General features: G+C 36.2%; 1 protein-coding gene across 1 annotated transcript; it reads right to left on the bottom strand.

The window, feature by feature from the left end:
• Window positions 1-6232: 6232 nt before the first annotated feature.
• LOC148129265 (vomeronasal type-2 receptor 26-like) lies at window positions 6233-13216 on the bottom strand. The gene is made up of 6 exons (XM_087944867.1): window positions 13030-13216; window positions 12225-12510; window positions 10962-11813; window positions 8043-8270; window positions 7429-7555; window positions 6233-7340 (listed from the first exon to the last, which is right to left on the bottom strand). Exons 1-6 carry the CDS (start codon window positions 13200-13202, stop codon window positions 6442-6444), a joined length of 2565 nt encoding a protein of 854 aa, XP_087800993.1. The 5' UTR covers window positions 13203-13216; the 3' UTR covers window positions 6233-6441.
• Between the last annotated feature and the right edge of the window lie 8809 nt (window positions 13217-22025).

The raw sequence follows: 22025 nt of genomic DNA, 5'->3' as shown, positions 1-22025 counted from the left end.
ATCATTAGATCCATAAAGTGAAATGGATATGTAAATATATGTATGTGTAAAGGCATTACTATAATTCTATTCTATTCTATTCTATTCTATTCTATTCTATTCTATTCTATTCTATTCTATTCTATTCTATTCTATTCTATTCTATCCAATTCTGCCCATCCCTCATTATGATAGTGTAAGCATTCAATAATATTTAAAACAGTCTTCACATTATTTCATTGCTGTCTTTTTGACAGAAAGCCTGCTTGATCTTCATGTATATACCTGTAAAATCTTCTTTCGGCTTTCTACCAAAATGGCAGCAAAGAGTTTGTAATCCATGTTTAATAAGGAAATTGGCATGGGGTATTCCTCCTTTCCGCCATAGTATAGCATTTACTCTGGCTTTAGTGGATGGAGAAGTTCATCCTCAAAGAATTTATAATATTGGCTCCAATATCCTTTTTTTCTTTTCCTGATATTTTTTTCTTCTAAAAATTATTGTGCTGTATGAAGTAGCCCCTCATAAGCATTTTACTAGCATCCCATACTGTCATTAAGCTTGTTGCTTTACTTAAAGCAAAGAGTACTCAAAGTACTCTTGCAGTTCCTTATTATAGTCTTTTACAATCCTTTCCTTTTGTAGACTAGCTTCATTTAATCTCCATCTAAAACTCGAGCTCTTTGCGCTTCAAAACTGATAATCGATTAATCGATACATTTAGTCAGAGCTTCAAAACCAGAAGTACAGGATTATGATCAGAAAAAGATTTAGGCAGAATGTCTACTTTCAGAATTTTATTTGGAAGAAGGCGGAGCCTCCTCGCCGACGGACAGTAGATCGCAACTCTCTGCGGCTATCATTCGAGCTCTTTCGTCGGAGAGCCCCAATCATTCTGATTAGGGGCTGAAACTGCCTTGGAGGGGCAGCGGAGTAAGAGGAAGCAGCAAGCCTGATTGTGGGGAGCCGCATCTTCCTCCCCACCTGGGCTTGTTTTTTTTCCTCCCGAAGAAGACTGCAGCGGTGGTCTAAAATGGCCATCCTGAAGAGGAGGACTAAGATTTGTGCAGGAGGGAAGAAAGAGGTGGATAACATCTGAACCGGGACAACTGGGCAATATAACTAAACAAAAGTACCCTGGGATTAAGGTAACATAGAATTTTTAAGAAGAGAAAAGTGAGCGGCGAAATTACAAAGGGACAGAGAAAAAAAAGAAAAATATTTTTGACAGCTAAATGGGGCTTCGAACTGGGAAAGGAAGAAGCTGGAATTAAAGACTTAATGAAATTGGACTAAAATAATTTGGGAATAAACAAGTATAAAATTAAAGCTGGACTTAAGATTGTCAAAGAATAATAATAACAAAGTTTACAAATTGGAGACTGGATTGTGTTGGAATATTGAGGTTCAAAAAACCTTAAATAAAAAATAGGGGGAAAAGGTGAAGACTTTGTATAATGGAGAGTGTCACCTTTTGATAAAAAATTTGGTTCAAATAAAAGGGAAAGCATCCTGTTTTTGAATGAATTGGTGTGGATATAACATTACAGAAATATTGAAACAAAGTAAGAATTTTAGAAATTGAAAGCAGAACCAGAATAAAGGAAAAAGCAAGTAAAGATTGTTTGTGGGACTGATTGATGTTTTTGATATAAACTCTGGACTGGAATAACTGAGAACCTTAAAAAACTGAAAGAAGAAAGAAGGAAAGTAAAAGTGGTTTCTTTTTGTGGACTTTAACGATCATAAAATATAACAATGATGATATCTCTTCGGGAATTAAAAATGGAACTTAAAAATATGAGAGAATTACTCCAGGAAAGAGGCGAATCACTTTGCTCTGTGCTAGAAAAAATGGAAATGGCGATTGAAGAACAAGAAGAAAGATTTTCAGAGGAGGAGGAATCGACTCAAGGAGAAGACATTTTAAATAGACAATTAACACAAAGAACGCTACAAAGAAGTGGGGAAAGAAGGAAGGTTAAAAAGTTGAGTTTTAAGAAAGCAATTAAAAGAGGGAATACCTGTGAAGTCAGGAAAGGCAGGAAGATTCAGCAGAAAAGGGGAAAGGAAGATATTAAGAAAGAGAGGGATATAATTTGGAATGAGAAAAGATATGGGGAAAAGAGTGGGAGGAGAAGTAGCAAGAAACAGGCATATGAAAGAAAGAAATACAGAAATAGTAAAATGTTGAAAGGAAATTGTTTCTTTACAACTAAAAGAAGGAATACCTGTGAAGTCAGGAAAGGCAGAAAGACTCAGCAGAAAGGGGGAAAGAAAGATATTAAGAAAGAGAGGGATATAAACTGGAATGAGAAAAGATATGGGGAAAAGAGGGGGAGGAGAAGCAGTAAGAAACAGGCATGTGAAAGAAAGAAACATAGAACTAGTAAAATGTTGAAAAGAAATTGCTTTTTCAGAGATAATGGTTGATGAATTAAAAAGGGGATTCCACAGGGTGACAAGGGGTAATAAGAATATTTCTGCAATTAAAAATATTTAGAAAATAGGGTAATATAGATACTGATAACTCTTATTAAAGGGGGGGAATATGCTGTGGAATCCAATTGAAAAGATGTAATGATTAATGGTTTATTGGGAATTAAGATGAGGGAATAAAGGTATATTCTAATCATTAAGGTGTCACACTCAAAATAGTAAAAGAGGGGAAACTTATATTTGTTCTTTTTTCTTTTTGTGTGGGTGTGTTAAATTTGTATTAATTTAGAATTCATTAAAAAAAAGTGTAATGGAAAGGGAATATGACAGACTAAAGAACCAGCTAAATTAATAAGTTTAATATAGATTATTAAAAGCAAGGAGAGACATTGGTAACTTTATTATTACTACTATTAGGCAAATATATATTGTTTATTTTTATTTTTAAAATAAATATTAAGGATTATATTTGAAATAATTGAAATGAAATAAAAAGATGTTTAGATTGAGATTAATGAAAGAATTTAGAATTAAATTTTTTTATTATTATTATTAGGCAAACACATATTGTTTATCTTTATGTTTAAAAACAAATACCAAAGGATTATATTTGAAATAATTGAAATGAAACCAAATCAATTGAGATTAATGAAAGAGGCCAGAATTAATGTGTTTGTTTCTCTCCTTACTGAAAATTTGGAATGGAAAAGGTAATAATAGAATTAAGTATGCATATATCAATGTATAATTGATGTCATATTTGTATGTAAAGATGATGACCCGGAAATATGTTGTCCACTAAAAAGAGATTTTTGTTTTTAATATGAAAAACTGAGTAAAGTTTGTTATAAAAAAAAAAGAATTTTATTTGTGAGATTTTTATATATCAATTCAGCCATGGCTCACTGAATCACCTCATCAACTGGCAATTAGAATCACTGTGTGCCTTTCATTCAAGTGTTGCAAAACTATCTACTCAAATAAACGTATGATCATTGAACCTCTGGTTCTATGCAGTTATTCAAGGGTTTCAAAACTTATCTATTCAACCAGACTTATGATTATGAAACATGCTGTTCTACTCCGTCATTATACTGCATTGAATCTCCTAAAAGGAGACTATTATGCAAATTGGATATTAGCATGTATTGGAATTCTGATGGAATTTATTTGAATTTACTACAATAATTTTTTTAAAAAAACACACAAATTTTATTAATTTTCAAAGACAGTACACAAACAAACAAAACATAAAATGTGAGAACATAAAGCATCTTTTAACAAAGCAAATAAAACATCTTATTTAAGTACAGCATAGTTCCAAATTATCACATTTCCATACAAACACAGTTTAATATGCCTCTTATGTATTCAACTTCATATCTTATTACTCTTTTTCCAACTTCTCACTAATTTTCCCTTTACTACTATTCAATTTTATTCATTAAATTTATACTTTCATCTGTCTTATTTACGATTTCATATGTTCTCATCCAACATTCTTAATTCTCAATAAACAAACATAAACAAACAAAACAAGTAACATGAAAACATAAAACTTCTTTTTAGAAAGCGGCTTAACTTCAGGTTACATCTTTTTGTACAGACATAAATCAAATTCATGCTCACCTTATATACTATTTCAATCTTATTTAACATTCTATATTTTCTATATGTCTTCTCCCCTCTTTTCACTCTCTTGATTCTATTTTATTTACTTCATCTCAATTTAAATCATTATACTTGTATCTTTTGTCCGTTCTTTTTCAATTGTCTATTTATCTTTTCTCTTTAATACAAAATTTTTCCTGTAATCAGTGGTTGAAGTATGACGCTTTTCTATCTTTCCCCCAAATTTAACACTTAAAATAATACATAATTTCCATTCTGATTCTGCTTAGTACATTCTACGTAACATTTTAAGATAAAAAACATAATAAGCTTATAGTATAGTAAAAACAATGTTCCATAACAAATTAATTAATTAAACTCTATTATTAAATCTTAGACATTTTACCCATTCCCTACAATATTCTATTAACACATATAATATTCCAATTTTCTAACTCTATTTCAAATACAAATACTACATTACAATCTTGTGTACTTTTGCACAATCTCTTTTTAAATTGTATTTTACCCTTTGTCTCTAAAACAAACCTGTTTTTTAACATCTTGTTTTAAGCCTTTATAACTTCTCTTCCCTTTTTCCTTCCTTTCTTGTCGAATCTAGCTTTTTTACCCCCCCATCTATCAATCTCCATCCTTTTAATCTCCCCTCTCTGTTGTATTCCTCTTTTCTGTTGCTTTCTGACATTATATCGATTTTTCACCTTATTTTTCCCTTTCTTGATTGTTTTTTTAGATCGTGAATTCTCCATTTCTTTCCCCCTTTCCCCTTTTCTTCATCAACTAAAATTATTTGTCCATTAAAGTTGGCTTCTTCTTCTTCATCCCAACTTTTTTGTTGTTGTATTTCCTGATAGGTAGAAATCGCCATTTCTAAGAAGTGAAAAACAGATCCAGAAGAGCCCTTGCCTTCTTGTTCCTCTTCTTTTAGCTTTTTAAATTCCATTTTCAATTCTTCCACAGATAACACCATTGTAAGATATATATATATATTTAAAAAATCCAAATGTTTTTAGTCTTTCAAAAAATTGTTTGCAAAAGTCCCAAAGTCATCAAGCAATCCAAATCAACACAAACTGTTTCATTTAGCACTTTCTTCTTTTAATACTTTCTCTTCCTGGGGTAGAGTTCAATTACACAATTCCAAAATGATTTTGTAGAAGTCTTATTGCAGTTAATCTCTGATCTTATAAACTCCAAGCAGTCTCCTCCAGCAGAATCTTAATATAAATCATTTACCTCTCCCTTCCCACTTATAGCAAAAAGATTTTGATTTTTAAATATCAATGTTCAGAAATCTTTAATGTCCCCTTGGCTTTAATTTTCAAAATTAGTTACCTTCTGTTGCCAAAGCAGGTGTTTCCAATTTCCATTGCTATCTCCGTAGGGAAGGAGAGTGAAGAAAATAAAACTTTCCCTTTTCACTTTCATCCACAGCTTTTTACAATCTTCTTGGGAAACAATGTATCCTTTAGAGCTAAATTTCCATGGTGTTCAGATGTTACTTATTGTTCCAGTTCAGCCAAAAAATTTCACTTTCTCAACTTCCTCCTGCACAAAGTTGTCTGGCTGAGAGGTTCTTTGTGGCGGCCATTGCTGACCGCCGGTCCACTGCCTCTGGAAAAGGGAGTTCAGCCAGCTGAGGAAGGGGGTTGCGATGCCCCCAGACCCCTGCCTGGATCTCCCCTGTCTTCAGTTATCCCTACAGGATAACTATAGCCTCAAAATCCAGCTGGATCGGAGGCACTCCAGCAGCGAGCGCAGCAGGGATCGCGCACAAACGCGAATTCCTGCCTCCTCCGAAGCCTGACAAACCAGAACTCAAATTTACTAGAATTATTTTTTGTGCCAGATATTTCTTTGACCTTTCCTATCGAGAAGAAGGCATATGGCCAGCTTTTGAATTTACTCCATGTTTCGTAGGTGATGACTACCAGCGGTGCGCATCAGGGAATACACTCTGTCTGATTACTTCAGGAAAAAAAAATAGACCTTCCCTGTTTAAACAAATTCTCATTTGTATTAAACTGCACTTCTTTTTTCACATTCCAGTGCATATGTATTAAGATGACCAGTAAAGACAAATTTACAATTCACATTTAATTGATACATTTAGTCAGAGCTTGCCATAACATTCTATAATATGTCACTAAATCAATAGTCAATAAATATGTCAGTACATCATTTTGTGCTGTAATTCATATTTTTATTGACCCCAGTTATAATTGCCTTCCAGAAGGAAAAAAAAAACACTTCCAAGCTACCCAAATCTCAAGAGACAGGGAAACAAAGAACATCACTGTCTCTGTACATTGTTCTCTGACTTAAATGTCAAAGTGCGGAAGTTCTCCAACATGTACATATAAACGATATCAGACAAACGTAAAGATTTCTTAAAACTTTCTCTTTATGAGCTGATGTTTATCATTCAGTTCAGGTCTCATTACAATGATAAAACACTTGGGAAGAAAGATACACATTAATAAGCCAGCACTGGAGGAGATCATGGAGAAGATCTCCACTGCCAATGTATATTTTCCTCTTGTGCTTAGATAGGTTGCAATAAAGCACAGCGAAACACTGCAGAAGACCAACATGCTGAAGGTGATGAATTTGGCTTCATTGAAACTGTCAGGTAAATTCCTAGCTAGAAAAGCAGCAGAAAAGCTAATCAGAGCAAGAAAACCCATAAAGCCCAAAACACAGTAGAACATGACTGAGTCTTCATTGCACTCCAGGATGACTTCTTCAGACATTGAAAGCACATCAAAATCTGGATAGGGTGGGGATGTTATCAGCCACGCAGCACAAAAACTTAATTGAACAAGGGAACAGGATAGTAGAATGAAACTTACCATCCTTCCCCCCACCCATTTCCTCAATCTGGAACCAGGTTTGGTGGCCATGAATGCTAGAACCACAACAAAGGTTTTGGCCAAAACACAAGAAACTGCCACAGAAAAGATGAGGCCAAAAGCTGGTTGTCGAAGGAGACACACAATCGTATTGGGCCTCCCAACAAATAGAAAGACACAAAGGAAGGAGATGAGAAGAGAAACTAGAAGTGTATAAGTGAGATTCCGGTTGTTGGCTTTGACGATGGGAGTGTCTTTGTGTTTCATGAAGATTGTGATTACCAAAGTTGTCATTAAAGAAAAGCAAAGAGAAAGAACAATCAAACTTATCCCTAAGGGTTCTTCATAGGACAAAAATGTGATCCGCTTTGGAATGCATGTATTTTTTGTGGGATTTGGATATTGATCTTCTGGACATGGAGAGCAGTCATCTATGTCTGAAAAAGAATGCAGGTGAATTAATTAATAGAAATTATAGTGTTGTGTCATCATGGTTTAGTCCCATTATATTTGGGGATTTCCTACCCTTCTCCTTTGATATTTTCCCCTCTGGACATACATGGCAATCATAGCAACAAAACAACTGCCCTTCTTTCTTGACCTTGCTGTGTCCTGTCTCACAAGGATCATTACACAAAGATAGAGGTAATGCCTGTCAATGAAAAATATTTTAAGATACAGAGAGGAAAGGATGCAATAAGAGAGTTACTGCAGAATTAACAGATTAAAAATATAGATTACATAATTTTAGATGCAATTTTTGAGAAATAATAATTAATTAAATATTTACAATTATTGTATTTAAGGCCTGTGATAAACATCATCACCACTCTTCAAAGACAATTTCTGTGCTGGTTAGTTAAAGTTGGTTTTCTCAACTTCTGAATTTTGAAGTCAGCAGACTAATGAAATCTAACAGCATTTACTTCAAAACCATAAAAACCATTTTTCATAATTAATAGAGGACCCATAAATGATACAATATTCAATAACAATTGCTAAAAAAGTAAATAAATCTTACTGGTATCTTTCCTTTTCCAGGAAATTTCTACCTATATTGGTTAAAGATGATGCTCTGGGACTTCCATCAATAACAATATTTAAATGAAGGCAAACAAATATAGATTCAAAAAACTAACCTGATTAAAACCTACTGGCCATGTGATGGAATCTATAGAAATATTGAAGAACTTGTCTGCTGGACCTTTGGGATCTATCACTCCAACTTTGACCCTAAGAAATGACTGGTTTGGGAATGTGATCCAGTTGATAATATCAAATCCACCAATGAATTCTCCATTTTCATCAAAGGAGATCTTTTCACCAACACTATTGTTGAATCTGATACTTCTCAGAAAAGAATGAAGCTGAAACATAGAGACAATCAGAGAGGAACAAATCAAGGGAGAGAGAAATAATTCATATATTCAAAACGTACAAATTAATGTTTCTGAAAACAAAGAAAATATAACCACTTATTTTGGTTGTAGGCCAGTATCAAAGAAATAACATGACAATCATTCTAACAAAGAGGTAGAGATTATATATCAGATTACTGAAATAAAATTAATATAAAATTGCAAAATAAAGAAGCAGCAAAAAAATAAAATTAAGCTCTGCAGTTTAATTGAGAAAGCTACTTAAACCAGATCACTTCTAATAAATATATAATAAATACTAGGATGTATAAAACTACCACATAATTGTGCTAATTTTACTCACTAGCAAGATGATACCCAAAATCCTACTAACTAGGCGTTAGCAGTAAGTAAAGAGACAACTTCCAGCAGTACAAATTGTGTTTTGAAGAGTAGATTTGAAATGTAGATCAAATTGCCAACATTTGCTGGATTATGGAAAAATCAAGGGAGTTAGAGAAAAAAACATCTACTTTTATTTCATTGACTATGCTAAAGCCTTTGATTATGTGCATCACAACAATCTGTGTTGAGTTCTTAAAGAGTTGGGAGTACCCAACCACCATTAGAAAGCTAAATCAGCTCTGTGTGATTCCACTTGGCACCTCACAGACTTCCTGCCAGCAAAGGCTGGAAGAGGGGGGATGAAAGAAGCTGTGTGTGTATGTGATGGGAAATCAGAAAAGGGAATGACAGGTGATAAAGACCAGAGCAGCCAGATCCTGTTTGTACCAACATCCCAAGGCCAAACAACCTGAGAAAAAGCAGATTACCCCCAAACATCTCAGTTTTCTCAAAACATCTTGGTGAGCTTTGGTTGGCTGGAAACAGACTGGTCATGGAGGTGGGGAAAGAATGAATTATCGATGAACCTTTTTTGTATCTTGTTAGAGTGGGATAATTCAGAGCTGGGGTGACATTACTGCAACCAACAATTTTAGTAGAAGAATTCTTTGCTTTAACCAAATGGAGTTGAGGGTCTTTCTTTTCTAAAGGATCAGATTGGGGCAGGCCAAGAAGCAACAGTTAGAACCGGATATGGAAAAACTGATTGGTTCAAAATATGGTAATAAGTACAACAAGGTTATATATTATTACCTTGCTTATTTAAATTATATGCAAAGTACATCATGTGAAATGCCTGGCCAGAATTAGCCAGAATTAGTATTGCTGAGAGAAATATCAACAACCTCGGATATGCAGACAATATCACTCTCATGGCAGAAATTGAAAAGGATCTAAAGAGTCTCTTGATGAGTTAAAAAAGAACAATGCAAAAGTTGGCTTGAAATGCAATATTAAAAATAAATAAGATTATGGCATCTGGTCCCATCACTTCATAGCAAATACAAGTGGAAGAAATGGAAACAGTAACAAATTTTATTTTCATGGCTCCAAGACCTGACGCTGCAGACGCTGATTGATTTGATTTAAAAGATGCTTGCTCCTTTGGATGAAACTATGACAAACTTAGACAGTAGGCTCAAAGTAGGCTCAAAGTAATATCCCACCTTGGTCCTCTTTTATTAAGTGCCTGAGATATTAAAAATATTTTCACTCCTTTCTCTTCTTCTCCTAAGAGCCTTGTTCCAGGAAGCATATAATGCTTCCCATTTGCTCTAAAACTATGTATGTGTTGTTGTTAATAGCTGGGTGTAGAAATGAACGTGGCTCTTAAATTATCTATGAAGATGTCAGAATTTATGCCTCATAGAAAGGGAACATTACAACATACTAAATCTTCATTGAGTATGAAAATCACAATATATCAGTCCTTTCTGTTCCACCCATGGATTGAATGACGAAGATCCCATAAGATCTTACCTTATATTATGTTATCTTATAATTGCTTGTCAAAATAAATAAATAAAATAAATAAAAATGAATAAATAAAAAATAAATGAATGAAGGAATAAATGATTAAATGAATGAATAAAATAAAAAGATCAATAAACTGTAACTGATTCAATGCAAACATTCCAAATTAACTATATATAAATGACTTCCTTCCATTTATTTATAGCAGGTGTCTTCAAACTTGACAGTTTGAAGACTTGTAGACTTCAACTCCCAGAATTCCTTTTCCAGTCATGTTAGGTCAGGAATTCTGGGAGTTGAAGTCCATAAATCTTAAATTTGTCAAGTTTGAACACTCTTGATGAATAGACTGAATTTATGGAACAGTGATGGAATATAGTAAGGAAGTGGCTTCCCAGGATGGATGGGATGAATTTCAGAGAAATAAAGGGCAATTCAGGTTGGATATTATGTCTGTGAAGCCCCTTGCTAATAATTAACAGAGTAAATTGCAGATATGGATAGTAGAGTGCTCAGATTGACAAGGTTTTATCTATAGATGTAAAACAAGAAGAAATCAGTTTAGAAGAATTTCGATCTGTCACTTTGGTTTTGGGCTTCACAGGAAGTTAATTTCATGGAGAAAAGCATATTCTAAAGAAAATGCCATTTACAATTTTAATATCAGCATATGAATATTTTGATTTGTTAATCCATTATTAGATCTCACTTTTGGATTTTCAGGCATCAATATTCCTGGAGAATATTGTTTGGTAGAGTTTATGGGCACATGTTGCAACTTCAGATATGTTGGTTTTTGTACTACTCTGCTAACAGACTTACCTGCCACCACTCTTGATTGTGAAAACGTTTCCTTCTTTCTTTCATCATTGTTGATTCTCTAGTTTTTGACATAGAAAGAGATTGTAAAGCGTGTGCCACAGCATAGACTGCATTGTAAATATTGTAACTCTGTCCACTCATGTGTGTTTCAAACACAGATGTAGGAAGGTTTTCAAGTTTCTCCTGTCCAGTACACTTTTTCTCAAACTCCTCCTTTTTTGAGTTTGAGAAGAAACAGCTGAATGCCTGCTCCCAGAAATCTTTTTGAAAATTATCGTTCTGATTGTTGCTTGGATTTAGATTTTGAAGAAATTCCTGGAAGTTTTGGACTTCTTTTGTGTGAACTGCAAAGGATAAAGCACCATGTACGAAATGGATATCCCAAGATTTATGAAAGGAAATTGAAGTATAATCTGTCTCAGCTGTTATTAGCCAAATCTTTTTCTTCCTTGGTATATCCTCCACTGCTGAAAATTGGAGGAAAGTTCTCAGAAATGCTAAGGACTGAATTTCACCATATAAGATTATCACATTGGCTGTGCTTTTCATGAGAACATGGTATATATCTATCCCTTCAGCTACAGTTTCACTAAAATCACTGTAAAAAGCTACATTTGGGAACTCTGCTATGAATTCAATGCAGATGCCATACTCAGAAAATGTGGGGATCACCTCTTGGAGAAATTTCTCTCCTTTCTCATCCTTTACCACAAGAATTCCAATCCAGATCCATCTAAAATACAGCAATAACTGCAGGAGGCCCCTACGTTGGTGGGATTCATTCGGAAACATTTGTTGGAAGAAAACTGCTTGAGTCTCTTTATCCATGATTGGAGCAGAGCCATAGGTCAACTACAGAAAGATAAATATATGCAATTGCAAATGTCTATGTGAGCTTCTGAAAATATATTTATTCATTTGTATCCTTGGGTATCTTTGACTTTATATACTGTAATTATGCAATCAGTTGTTTTGTTTATAAAATATCAGCCAAGATGTCACTCTTAAGGTTTCAATAAATACATTTTTCTGGAAGTAATCTCACTGTGAACATTTCAAATTTGAACCTAAGTTCAACATCTGGAATTGAGGTACATTTTGGGGTCTGTTCAGAATAACAATTATTCATGCTCCTGTAATGATTCTATCAAGCAGAAAATAATATCTAGGAATCTGAAAGGCCTCTCCTTTTTACAAAGAGAAGCATATAGATGTCTGTGGAGGTATGGCAAAATGATAATGTATATCTTCAGCACATCTTACCTGAGGGACTTTGTAGATACCCAATACAGTCACCATGTGAAGAGAGATATCAGGTGCCCCAATGACTGCAGCCAAGATATTTGTGATTCCACACTTGTAGTTAGGGATGAATTTGCCCTGAGTGAGAGGCAGAACCATTGAGGCAAAGTAAGTCCAACTTGGACTAAAATTGCTGTTAAAAATGTGGAAGCCCAGCGTGGTGTTGGGAAGGATCTGGGGGGTTTCATTAATCTGTTTTATAGTAAATGCTAAGGCCAGGATATGCTGGTAATTCTGAAAAACTATTCTGTAAAACAGAATTAAAAACAGCACATTAAGAAAGGTCTGCTTCACATTATGGCACTTACAATCCTTTAATACAACACATTTTGTGGAATGTGTGAAATAATTCTTATTTCTATGTTTCTGAATGTGAGAATGGCCCGCTATCAAACTGCAGCTTTTAAGAATGGTTTATAGGCAAAAGGAAATTGTGACCTTTTGGTACCAGAAATAACAAATGATAAAACTTATGGGAAATATATGCTTTACCTTCATTAATTGTAGTAACAGCTTCATAAATTAAGCCATACATACCTGTATATTAATAGATATTGATATGTGATTTCTTATAAATGGAGATTTGATCTCCACTTCAACTTTATCTGGAAACTGAAGTAAAATATAATATCAGATAAGATAAACCTTGGCATCCTATTTTAGATGTTTCTATGAGGAGATTTTGCCATTAGAGGAAAATATTTCAAGCATCATGTGATATACTAGCAAAGTGCAGAGCTTGACAATAAATTAATGATGTACTTACATAAGTCCCTCATGAAATGCCTGAGAAGGATGTTGACTGAAATCAATGGGGTCAGAAAATATCAAGCATACAGAAATAATGCCAGCAATGTTAATGTCTCCAAGCTGATGATAGATATGACGAATAGGAAGAGGCTCCTGAAAATTGCATTGAAGGCCAGGATTCTTGCACATCACTTCAGACAATCCTATTAATAGTAACTCCACGAATACTGACATCTTCCATGAGTATCTTCTTTCTGTTGATAAATATCTTTGTCTGCAACAAGATCTTTGAAGTAGATCAGACAGATCTGCCTTCTGGAAATGTTTTTCAGATAAAACTAGGGACTGCAACATACTATCAAAGCTTTGAGGCTCCCAGAAATGGGATGGAATAGGATGGGGAAAATAAATGCCATTATTCAGTGTCAGTTGCTCCTATTTTCATGGAGTGCCGTAGAACTGGAAGAGACAAACTGACCAATTTCTTAATGATAGTGAGACACGCACATGTGAACAACTTCAAAACATGAGGGCATCCAGAGGCAGGAACATATGAATTGCAAGACAAAAATATAACCATTTGATCCATAAATCAAAATAGAAATGTAAATTCTCTCTGTGTGTTTCTCTGTCTCTCTCTGCCTCTCTCTCTGCCTCTCTCTCTCTCTCTCTCTCTCTCTCTCTCTGTGTGTGTGTGTGTGTGTGTGAAGGTTACAGGTAGTTCTCAAGTTAAGTATTTAATGGAGTCTGCCAATTACATTCATAAACCAAGGATTTGTAGGAATGAATAACAAAATTTAAATGTGATCACTCCCTGCTTTTGCCTGCTAAGGGCATATGAGGTATCTCAGGGTAGGAAAGTCCAGGGGTGGGTGGGTGGGGGCTAGTGCTCTTCCCATCCCACTTAGATATGCTTCTCCCCCCTCCATCCTGCCTGACTTGGTCACTTACCTTAGGTAGATCTCAATGAGCTGTCTCCCTTCCAGCTTCTGTGTCACAGTTTCACTTGGAGTAAATGTTTGTCAAGGACTACAGGGATGAGAGATTGTGACAAGAATGGAGGATGGGGCAGTCACATGCATCCCTTGAGTCCTCCGTTCCCATTGGCAAAGGGCCTGAGGAATAACCTCATTTGTTCCATTTGCTAATTATAAATTCTCAGCTGCTAGAACACCCAAAGCTACTTTTTCAAGAGGGAACTAGACTCTCTTTGTTTTTCCTTGAAGACGTTTCACAGTCAAGAAGCTTCTTCAATTGCGACTGAATCATGGGGAATGGAAGAACTTACATTCCTTGCAAACTTCTGGTCGTTAGCATTCTTTCTAAGAATTGTTGAGGCCATTTGGAGGTTTTTTGTGTCTTCAGGGTCAACTTTAGTAGGCCAAATGGGTGTGGAAGCTTTTTATAATTGCTGAAAGGACTGTGTTATAAAAAGGAGATAGTGGTATTATATTCCTCACCCTCTGTTGCTAGAGAGCTGCTTGTTTAATGTTGCTGGTTTCTTTGACCCTTCTTTCAAACCAGTGTGTGTTTGTCTGTTTTCATGATGAAAATGGCCTGAAAAATAGTCTAAAATGCCCCCCTATGATTTGAAAATGGCCCCAAAATCGCCTGAAAATGGCCTGAAAATGACCCCAAATGGCCTGAAAATGACCCCAAAACAAGCTGAAAAACAGGCCAAAAATAGATGGGAGTCAGGGTGGGATTCTACTGGTTCGGTCCAGTTCTATAGAACCACTTGTTACCATTCCCAGTAGTTCGGAGAACCAGTAAATCGGGCCTCTTGCTGGCTCCGCCCTCTCCACCCACTTCTCCGCTGCTGCCCATCAGTCCTTATCGCACATGTGCGACATTGCATGCATGCGCAACACTGCTGCCTGCAACCTGTTCTTGCATGCCCGCCAGGCCAGCCATTGCTGCCTGCCTTCTGCTGTGGGCCTGCCTTTACTGATCTCCCTGGTGAGTGAGGCTTTGCAAGCCTTGGTCGCCTTCCCCCCACTTGCCTTTTGCTGCCACCACCAATGATCGCTTTTCCTCCACCACTTGTCTTCCCCAAGGAACATATGGAGAGCCTTGTATAGGATCCAGCCAGGTCTGCAGCTGCTTCTCTCACCTGCTACTGCACAGCGGAAAGCTTCCAAGTCGCCCCTCCCATTAGAAATGGCTCCTGGGCAAAAAGGGAAGCAAGCTAGGTTAATCCTGCTTCTCTCTGCTTGCCCAGGAGCTGTTTCCGATTGTGGGGGGATTCAGAAGCTTTCTGCTTTGTTGGGGAAACTTTTGCTCTCCCATAAACAGCAGCAGGTGATAGAATGGAAGCAGCCGCTAACCTGGCTCAAGCCTCCACGTGTTCCTTCCTGCTGCTGTTGATGGGAGACAAGAGTTTCCCAGTATAGTGGAAAGCTTCCAAATCCCCCCTCCCATTAGAAACCGCTCCCAGGCAATCAGAGAAGCAAGCTAGGTTGAATCCTGCTTTTCTCTGCTTACCTGGGAGCCGTTTCTGATGGGGGGGATTCAGAAGATTTCCACTGTTTTGAAAAACTTTTCCTCTCCCAAAAACAGCAGCAGGAAGGAACATGTGGAGAGGCTCATGTCAACAAATGGAGTCCGTGACAGCTGACGGCGGCTGTGGGGAGCAGAGCCTGAAAGGCCTGATGCACCATGTGTGTGGCCGCATGGATAGCATGGGGGTGTGTGGAAGCCCCGATTCTGCTGGAATTGCCATTGCCACCTCGCTGCTGCTGCATCTCCACCCCCTCCAAATATGATGAGCTTGAGCCCCGGGACAGGTGACCAACCACCTTAACTGCTGCTCCCACTGACTGCTTTCCATGCCAAGAGTGGAGACAAGAGAGAGAGAGAGAGAGAGAGAGAGAGAGAGAGAGAGAGAGAGAGAGAGAAGAGAGAGAGGGAGGGAGGAGGAGGGAGGGAGAGAGAGAGAGAGAGAGAGAGAGAGAGAGAGAGAGAGAGAGAGAGAGAGAGAGAGAGAGAGAGAGAGAGAGAACAGCCCTCTTGGTATGGAGAAAAGTTACTTATCTCCCCACATTCCTCTTGCTGCAGCAAGTAGCACCTTTAAATTTAGTGCACTCTACAAATGAGAAGGAGGGGATGAGGCTGGTCGAGAAGAAAGCAATATGGGGAGATGCACAACTTTTCTCCGCATTGAGCTCCTCTTGCCAGTGACTCCAGACTGTTTTTTATTTATTTATTTTTATTTATTTATTTATTTGATTTGCCAATTGTTTACAAGATAATAAGTATAAATGTATACATAGTTGTGAATACATGAAATGGGTACATATAAGAAAAATAAAAAGAATAAGAGAAACAATAGGACAGGGACGGTAGGCACGTTGGTGCGCTATACGCCCCCTACAGGCCTCTTAGGAAGGGTGAGGTCAATAGTAGACAGTCTAAGGTTAAAGTTTTTTGGGGTTTGGGGAAGAAACTAAAGAGTCGGGTAGAGTATTCCAGACATTGACCACTCTATTGCTGAAGTCGTATTTCCTGCAATCAAGTTTGGTGCGGTTTACTTTGAGTTTGTAAGACTAGATCAGGGGTCCCCAAACTTGGCAACTTTGCTGGCTGGAGAATTCTGGGAGTTGAAGTCCACAAATCTTAAAGTTGGCAAGTTTGGGGACCTCTGGATTAGATTATCAAGGAAGAGAGTAACATGCAGCAGATGCTTAGCAAAATTTAGTAATGCTGCAGATTGGCTGTTTACATTAAAATCGGGTGCAAGGTGGTGATGGTAGGTAAATTATTGTGCAGTTTAGTTTGATATTTATTTCAGTAGGCTGATTTAAGAAAGCTAAAGAGGATCAAACCTGGTAAGTACTTGGCCGGGAAGCCAACACAAAATAGGGTGGGGGGAAGAATGGGGATGGGAAGGAAAAAGGAAGATAGGATAAGATAACTTATATTGTCATTTTTTTTTACTTTAAGTACACTAGCACACATTAAAAGTGATATATATATATATATATATATATATATACATATACATACACATGCATAACACACATATACATATGCTACACAAACACATATAAAATCTTTGCCCATTTTGAACACATAGTGGAAAGGAAGAAAGAATATTGGATACATATACACAAATGTGTGTGAAAAAATTGCAAAGAAATAGAATTATTAAAAAACAGCTTCCAATCTTAGGAGTTGTAGATAAGAGAGAGAAAGAAATGAGAAACAGAGAGAGAGGGAGAAACAGAAAGAGAGATGAGGAAGAAAGAGAAAGAGATGAGAGAGAGATGAGAAAGAGGGAGAAAAAAAGAGACAGAGATACCCATTTAAAAGAAAATAGAAAAATGGCTCTTTGAGTGTTTAAGGTTGCAGACCCCTGGGTTAGAGCAAACACCATGGTCGTTAAGTGAACCTTGTTGTCATTAAGCAAACACTGGTTGTTAAACAAGTCCATTTTCCCCAATGGGCATCTTTAACCAGAAACCAAAAGGATTTGTTGGAAACTAACAAAAAACATACAAAACCTCAGTCACAAGACTGTATGGGATGTTGTAACTGGTCATAAGTGTGTGTGTGTATGTATGGCTGTCAAAACACCAAAAACAGGTCAAGTAGCTCTGGGGAAGTCAGTCATAAATTAGAACACTTGCTAAGCAACTGGCCATTAAGTAAGGACCACTTATATTTGGTTTGCCAGTCACATGACCACCTAGCTACACCCACAAATTAGGGCACACCCACATAACTGGTTGTTAAGAAATTTGAATCCCACCCCTGGTGGGGGTGGGAGCAGGACTAGCCAGTGGTGGCATTAGGCCCAACCAGCTGAATCTTTCTTCTTCCTTTGAGGTGAGAGGCTGGGTGTGATGAGTGACATCACCCAACCGTTCACATCTATCCAGCCAGAGAACTGGTTAAAAATTGGATAAAAAATTTGCAGCCCAGCACTGGATAATTCTAATCAACTAGAGTTCTTTGCAACCTTAAAAAGAACATTTATAACCACAGTCCTTCTCACAGAGATCTCAGAAAGCACCAGGCAATCGATCATATCATAGATCAGAAGAAGATAAGAACAAAACATATTCAAAGCAGAGAACAGAGCAATCCTCAAAAAAAAAAAAAAAAAAAAAAAACCCAGAGAGCATCCACCTCAACTTCTGGTCTGCATTATGCAGGAAAAATAGGAGGGCATGAGAAATTAATAATTAGGAATGTTAGATAGCAAAAAGGAAGTTGAGTTAAAAGAAGATTAGGCCTGTCCATAAAACATTGAGTTCTGCAGTAGATAGTGGGGAATGATATTTGTTGAGTCTGAGGTGGACATCTATGATAATGAGTCACATCATTTTCTGCCATTTCCGTAGGCAATTTTCTAAACTAGTGCAGTTTATTGGAGTTTTATATATGATACTAATAGGCAGAGCTTGTTGTCATAAGCATTCATGCAGAAGAATAGTTATTCCTTGTAATTCCTAGTAATTCCATTCATGTGCTTTCTGAAGTGTTTGACACCAATGTATGATACCAGTAGAAGAGACTGAACTATAGGGTCATTACTGCTCTCTGAGGTTGGTTGTTTTTAAATTACAAGACAAACATGCTAACAGTAAATGACAGCCAAATTAGGACATCACCAAGTACACTCTCACCAATACTGTCGAGGCAAATCACCAGCATATAAAAATTAAACAAACCCTACTCCCTACTAGTACTGATCATGTTGCCTAGTTTGACAATGAAAGGTCTGCAAGAAAATAACCAAGCTTAGAGAGCACCAGATATTCAAACTTGAGCCACAAGTATTCTCTTCTATCACCATGCTCAGCTAATTTCATATTATCTAATTCTTGCATGGTTTCTAAACAATGGAAGATTAATGATATGAGGCTACCTTTGAACCATAAGATAGTAATGGACTTGTCTTTCTTTATATAGCCCATATGATCCCCTTCATTCATCATTCAGTTCAGGTCTCATCACAATGATAAAACACTTGGGAGCCAGCACTGGAGGAAATCATGGAAAAGATCTCCACTGCCAATGTATATTTTCCCCTAGTGCTTAGATAGGTTGGAATAAAGCACAGCCAAACACTGCAGAAGACCAATATGCTGAAGGTAATGAATTTGGCTTCATTAAAACTGTCAGGTAATTTCCTAGCTAGAAAAGCAGCAGAGAAGCTAACTAGAGCAAGAAAACCCATAAAACCCAAAACGCAGTAGAACATGATTGATTCCTCATTGCACTCCATGATAACTTCTTCAGACACTGAAAAATCTGGATATGGTGGGAACCTTATCAACCATGCAGCACAAAAACATATTTGAACAAAAATGCAAGATAGAAGTATGAAACTGACCATTCTTCCCCCAATCCATTTCCTCAACCTAGAACCAGGTTTGGTGGCCATGAATGCTGGAACCACAACAAAAGTTTTAGCCAGTACACAAGAAACTGCCACAGAAAAGATGAGGCCAAAAGCTGGTTGTCGAAGGAGAGACACAGTTGTATTGGGCCTCCCAACAAATAGAAAGACACAAAAGAAAGAGATGAGAAGATAAACTAGGAGTGCATATGTGAGATTCCGGTTGTTGGCTTTGACAATAGGAGTGTCTTTGTGTTTCATGAAGATTGTGATTACCAAAGTTGTCATCAAAGAAAATCAAATAGAAAGAGCAGTCAGACTGATCCCTAAGGGTTCTTCACAGGACAAAAAAGTGATCCGCTTTGGAATGCACATATTTTTGCCAGGATTTGGAAATTGATCTTCTGGACATTGAGAACAGTCATCCTTGTCTGAAAAAGAACACAGTGCAATTGATATAGTTCATTGTAGACAGTGTATAGACATAGGGTTGTATTTGAAAATTTTCTACCCTTCTCCTTTGATATCTTCCCCTCTGGACATAAACGGCAATCATAGCACCAAAACGACTCTCCTTCTTTCTTGGCCTTGCTGTATCCTGCCTCACAAGGATCATTACACAAAGATAGAGGTAATGCCTATCAATGAATGAAGAATATTTTTTAAGATACAGAGGGGACAGGAAGTGCTTAGAGAAATAATGATACCATGGAATCAACAGAACAAAAATAGATTAATAAGCAGAAGTAGTGTATTGACATCATTTTGATATGGAATTGGCCTGAAATAATAATTCATTAAATTTCTATCTTAATTGGTATCTCTTGCTTTTCATAACTGTCATCCTCACTCTCCAAAGACAATTTCTGGACTGGTTAGATAGTTTTCTCAGCCTCTGAATTTTGATATGTCCATACTGATTAAATCTACTATACTTGTTTCCAGCCTTTACTTCAAAACCATGAAAAACATCATCCATAATTATTAGAGGGCCAAAGAAAATATTCTATGCAACCTACAAAACTTTTTTTCCATCCTGTGGGTATTTGTACTTAGCCTAGGCAGAATTGATGCTTTGGGACTTTCACCATTTTGAGATGGAATTGGTCTTAAATAGTAATTCATTAAATATATATCTTTATTGGCATCTATTGCTTTTCATAACTATCATCCTCACTCTCCAAAGACAATTTCTTTTTTTTCAAGTTTTATTACATTTTTATTTTTAAGTATACATCAATATCAATATGTGAATAGTGTGGCCCCTGGGTATAATTCATTTTGATACAAACATCAAAAATGATAATCAAAATAGTTGTGATAATAATCAAGCTCATATAATCCTAATATTAATATACATGATTTTTTAAATAGTTGTTCAATATTTCTATGTTTCATTTTAATGTCAATGATATTATAAGCATACATGGTAATACCATGTTTCAACATCTGATCTTTCCCATCAAATTATTACTTATATTCTGTTGTATAAAAATTATATCTGCTAATATTCCCCCTATTTCTTATTTCTGCCTCTATTCTAGCTTCTAATCATATCACCATTGCTAATCCTAGTATTAATGCATATGTTTATATTAAGACATAATCCTTCATTATTTGGTTGCTCAAAGTCATAATATGCAATTCAAGAGCCAGTCTTTCTATTATTTAAACATACGTAATAAACTCCAGTCTTTCAAACTACAATCTTTCCATCTAACTACATATATAATAATTTAATTCCTTTCTCTCCATCATAACTCATTTGTTTTAATACTTCAATTCTTATTCATTTTTTGGCTTGCTTCCCATATCCTCTCTTGGATCTTTGTCTCTATCAACATCACCATTCAGACTGAATATTTCTCCCATTTCTATCCTCCTAGGCTGCCAGGTCTCCAGAGTATTCACCCAAACCTCTATCTCCCTTTCAAAAATATCTTCCGGGTTATGCAATTCCATTTTAAATCTTTTAAAGTACTTTTCCCATGGTTTATATCATCAGTCATTATTGTCTTTATCATCTTTTCCTTCTCATCTTCTTGTGGTGTAGTTATAACTAATCACTACAGAAATTGTCTTTTTCTCCAAAGACAATTTATGTGGTGGTTAGTTATAGATGTTTTTCTTAGCTTCTGGATTTGAAGTCAACAGACCAATGAAATATATTACACTGGATTTCAGCTTTTACTAAAGCATGAAACATTGTCTGTAATTAACAGAGAGCCAAAATAATACCAACTATTAGAAAAGTAAACATTCTTAGAAATAATGTTTTCCTTCTCCAGGACATTTCTACTTAGTATAAATATTATTCAGATATTTTGCTATGTGATTTTAATTAATAATCATATTTTATAGTATAAAAATCGAGACACACCAATCTAGATTCAAACAGCTAACCCGATTAAAGCCTACTGGCCATGTGATGGAATCTAAAGAAATATTGAAAAACTTGTCTGCTGGAGCTGTGGGATCTACCATTCCAAGTTTGATCCAAAGAAAGGACTGATTTGGGAATGTGATCCAGTTGATAATATCATATCCACCAATGAATTCTCCATTTTTATCAAAGGAGATTTTTTCATCAACACTGTTGTTAAATCTGACATTTCTCAGAAAAGAATGAACCTGAAATATAGCAATTCAAGAGGGAAAAAGACAGG

This window comes from Notechis scutatus, chromosome Z (assembly GCF_049901735.1).
Source record: "Notechis scutatus isolate UNSWTSFEM ecotype Mainland chromosome Z, rNotScu1.2, whole genome shotgun sequence".
NCBI lineage: Eukaryota > Metazoa > Chordata > Lepidosauria > Squamata > Elapidae > Notechis > Notechis scutatus.
The sequence above is the reverse complement of the archived record's forward strand: the minus strand, read 5'-3'. Positions and strand labels throughout refer to the sequence as shown.

Bases quoted from the DNA above. Each gene is read 5' to 3' on its own strand.
- LOC148129265 (XM_087944867.1), bottom strand. From the start codon at position 13,202: ATGTGCAAGAATCCTGGCCTTCAATGCAATTTTCAGGAGCCTCTTCCT. The intron at 11,814-12,224 runs GTAAGATGTGCT...ATCTTTCTGTAG, and splicing joins GTATCTACAAAGTCCCTCAG to TTGACCTATGGCTCTGCTCC. The intron at 8,271-10,961 runs GTAAGTCTGTTA...TCTATGTTTCAG, and splicing joins ACAATCAAGAGTGGTGGCAG to CTTCATTCTTTTCTGAGAAG.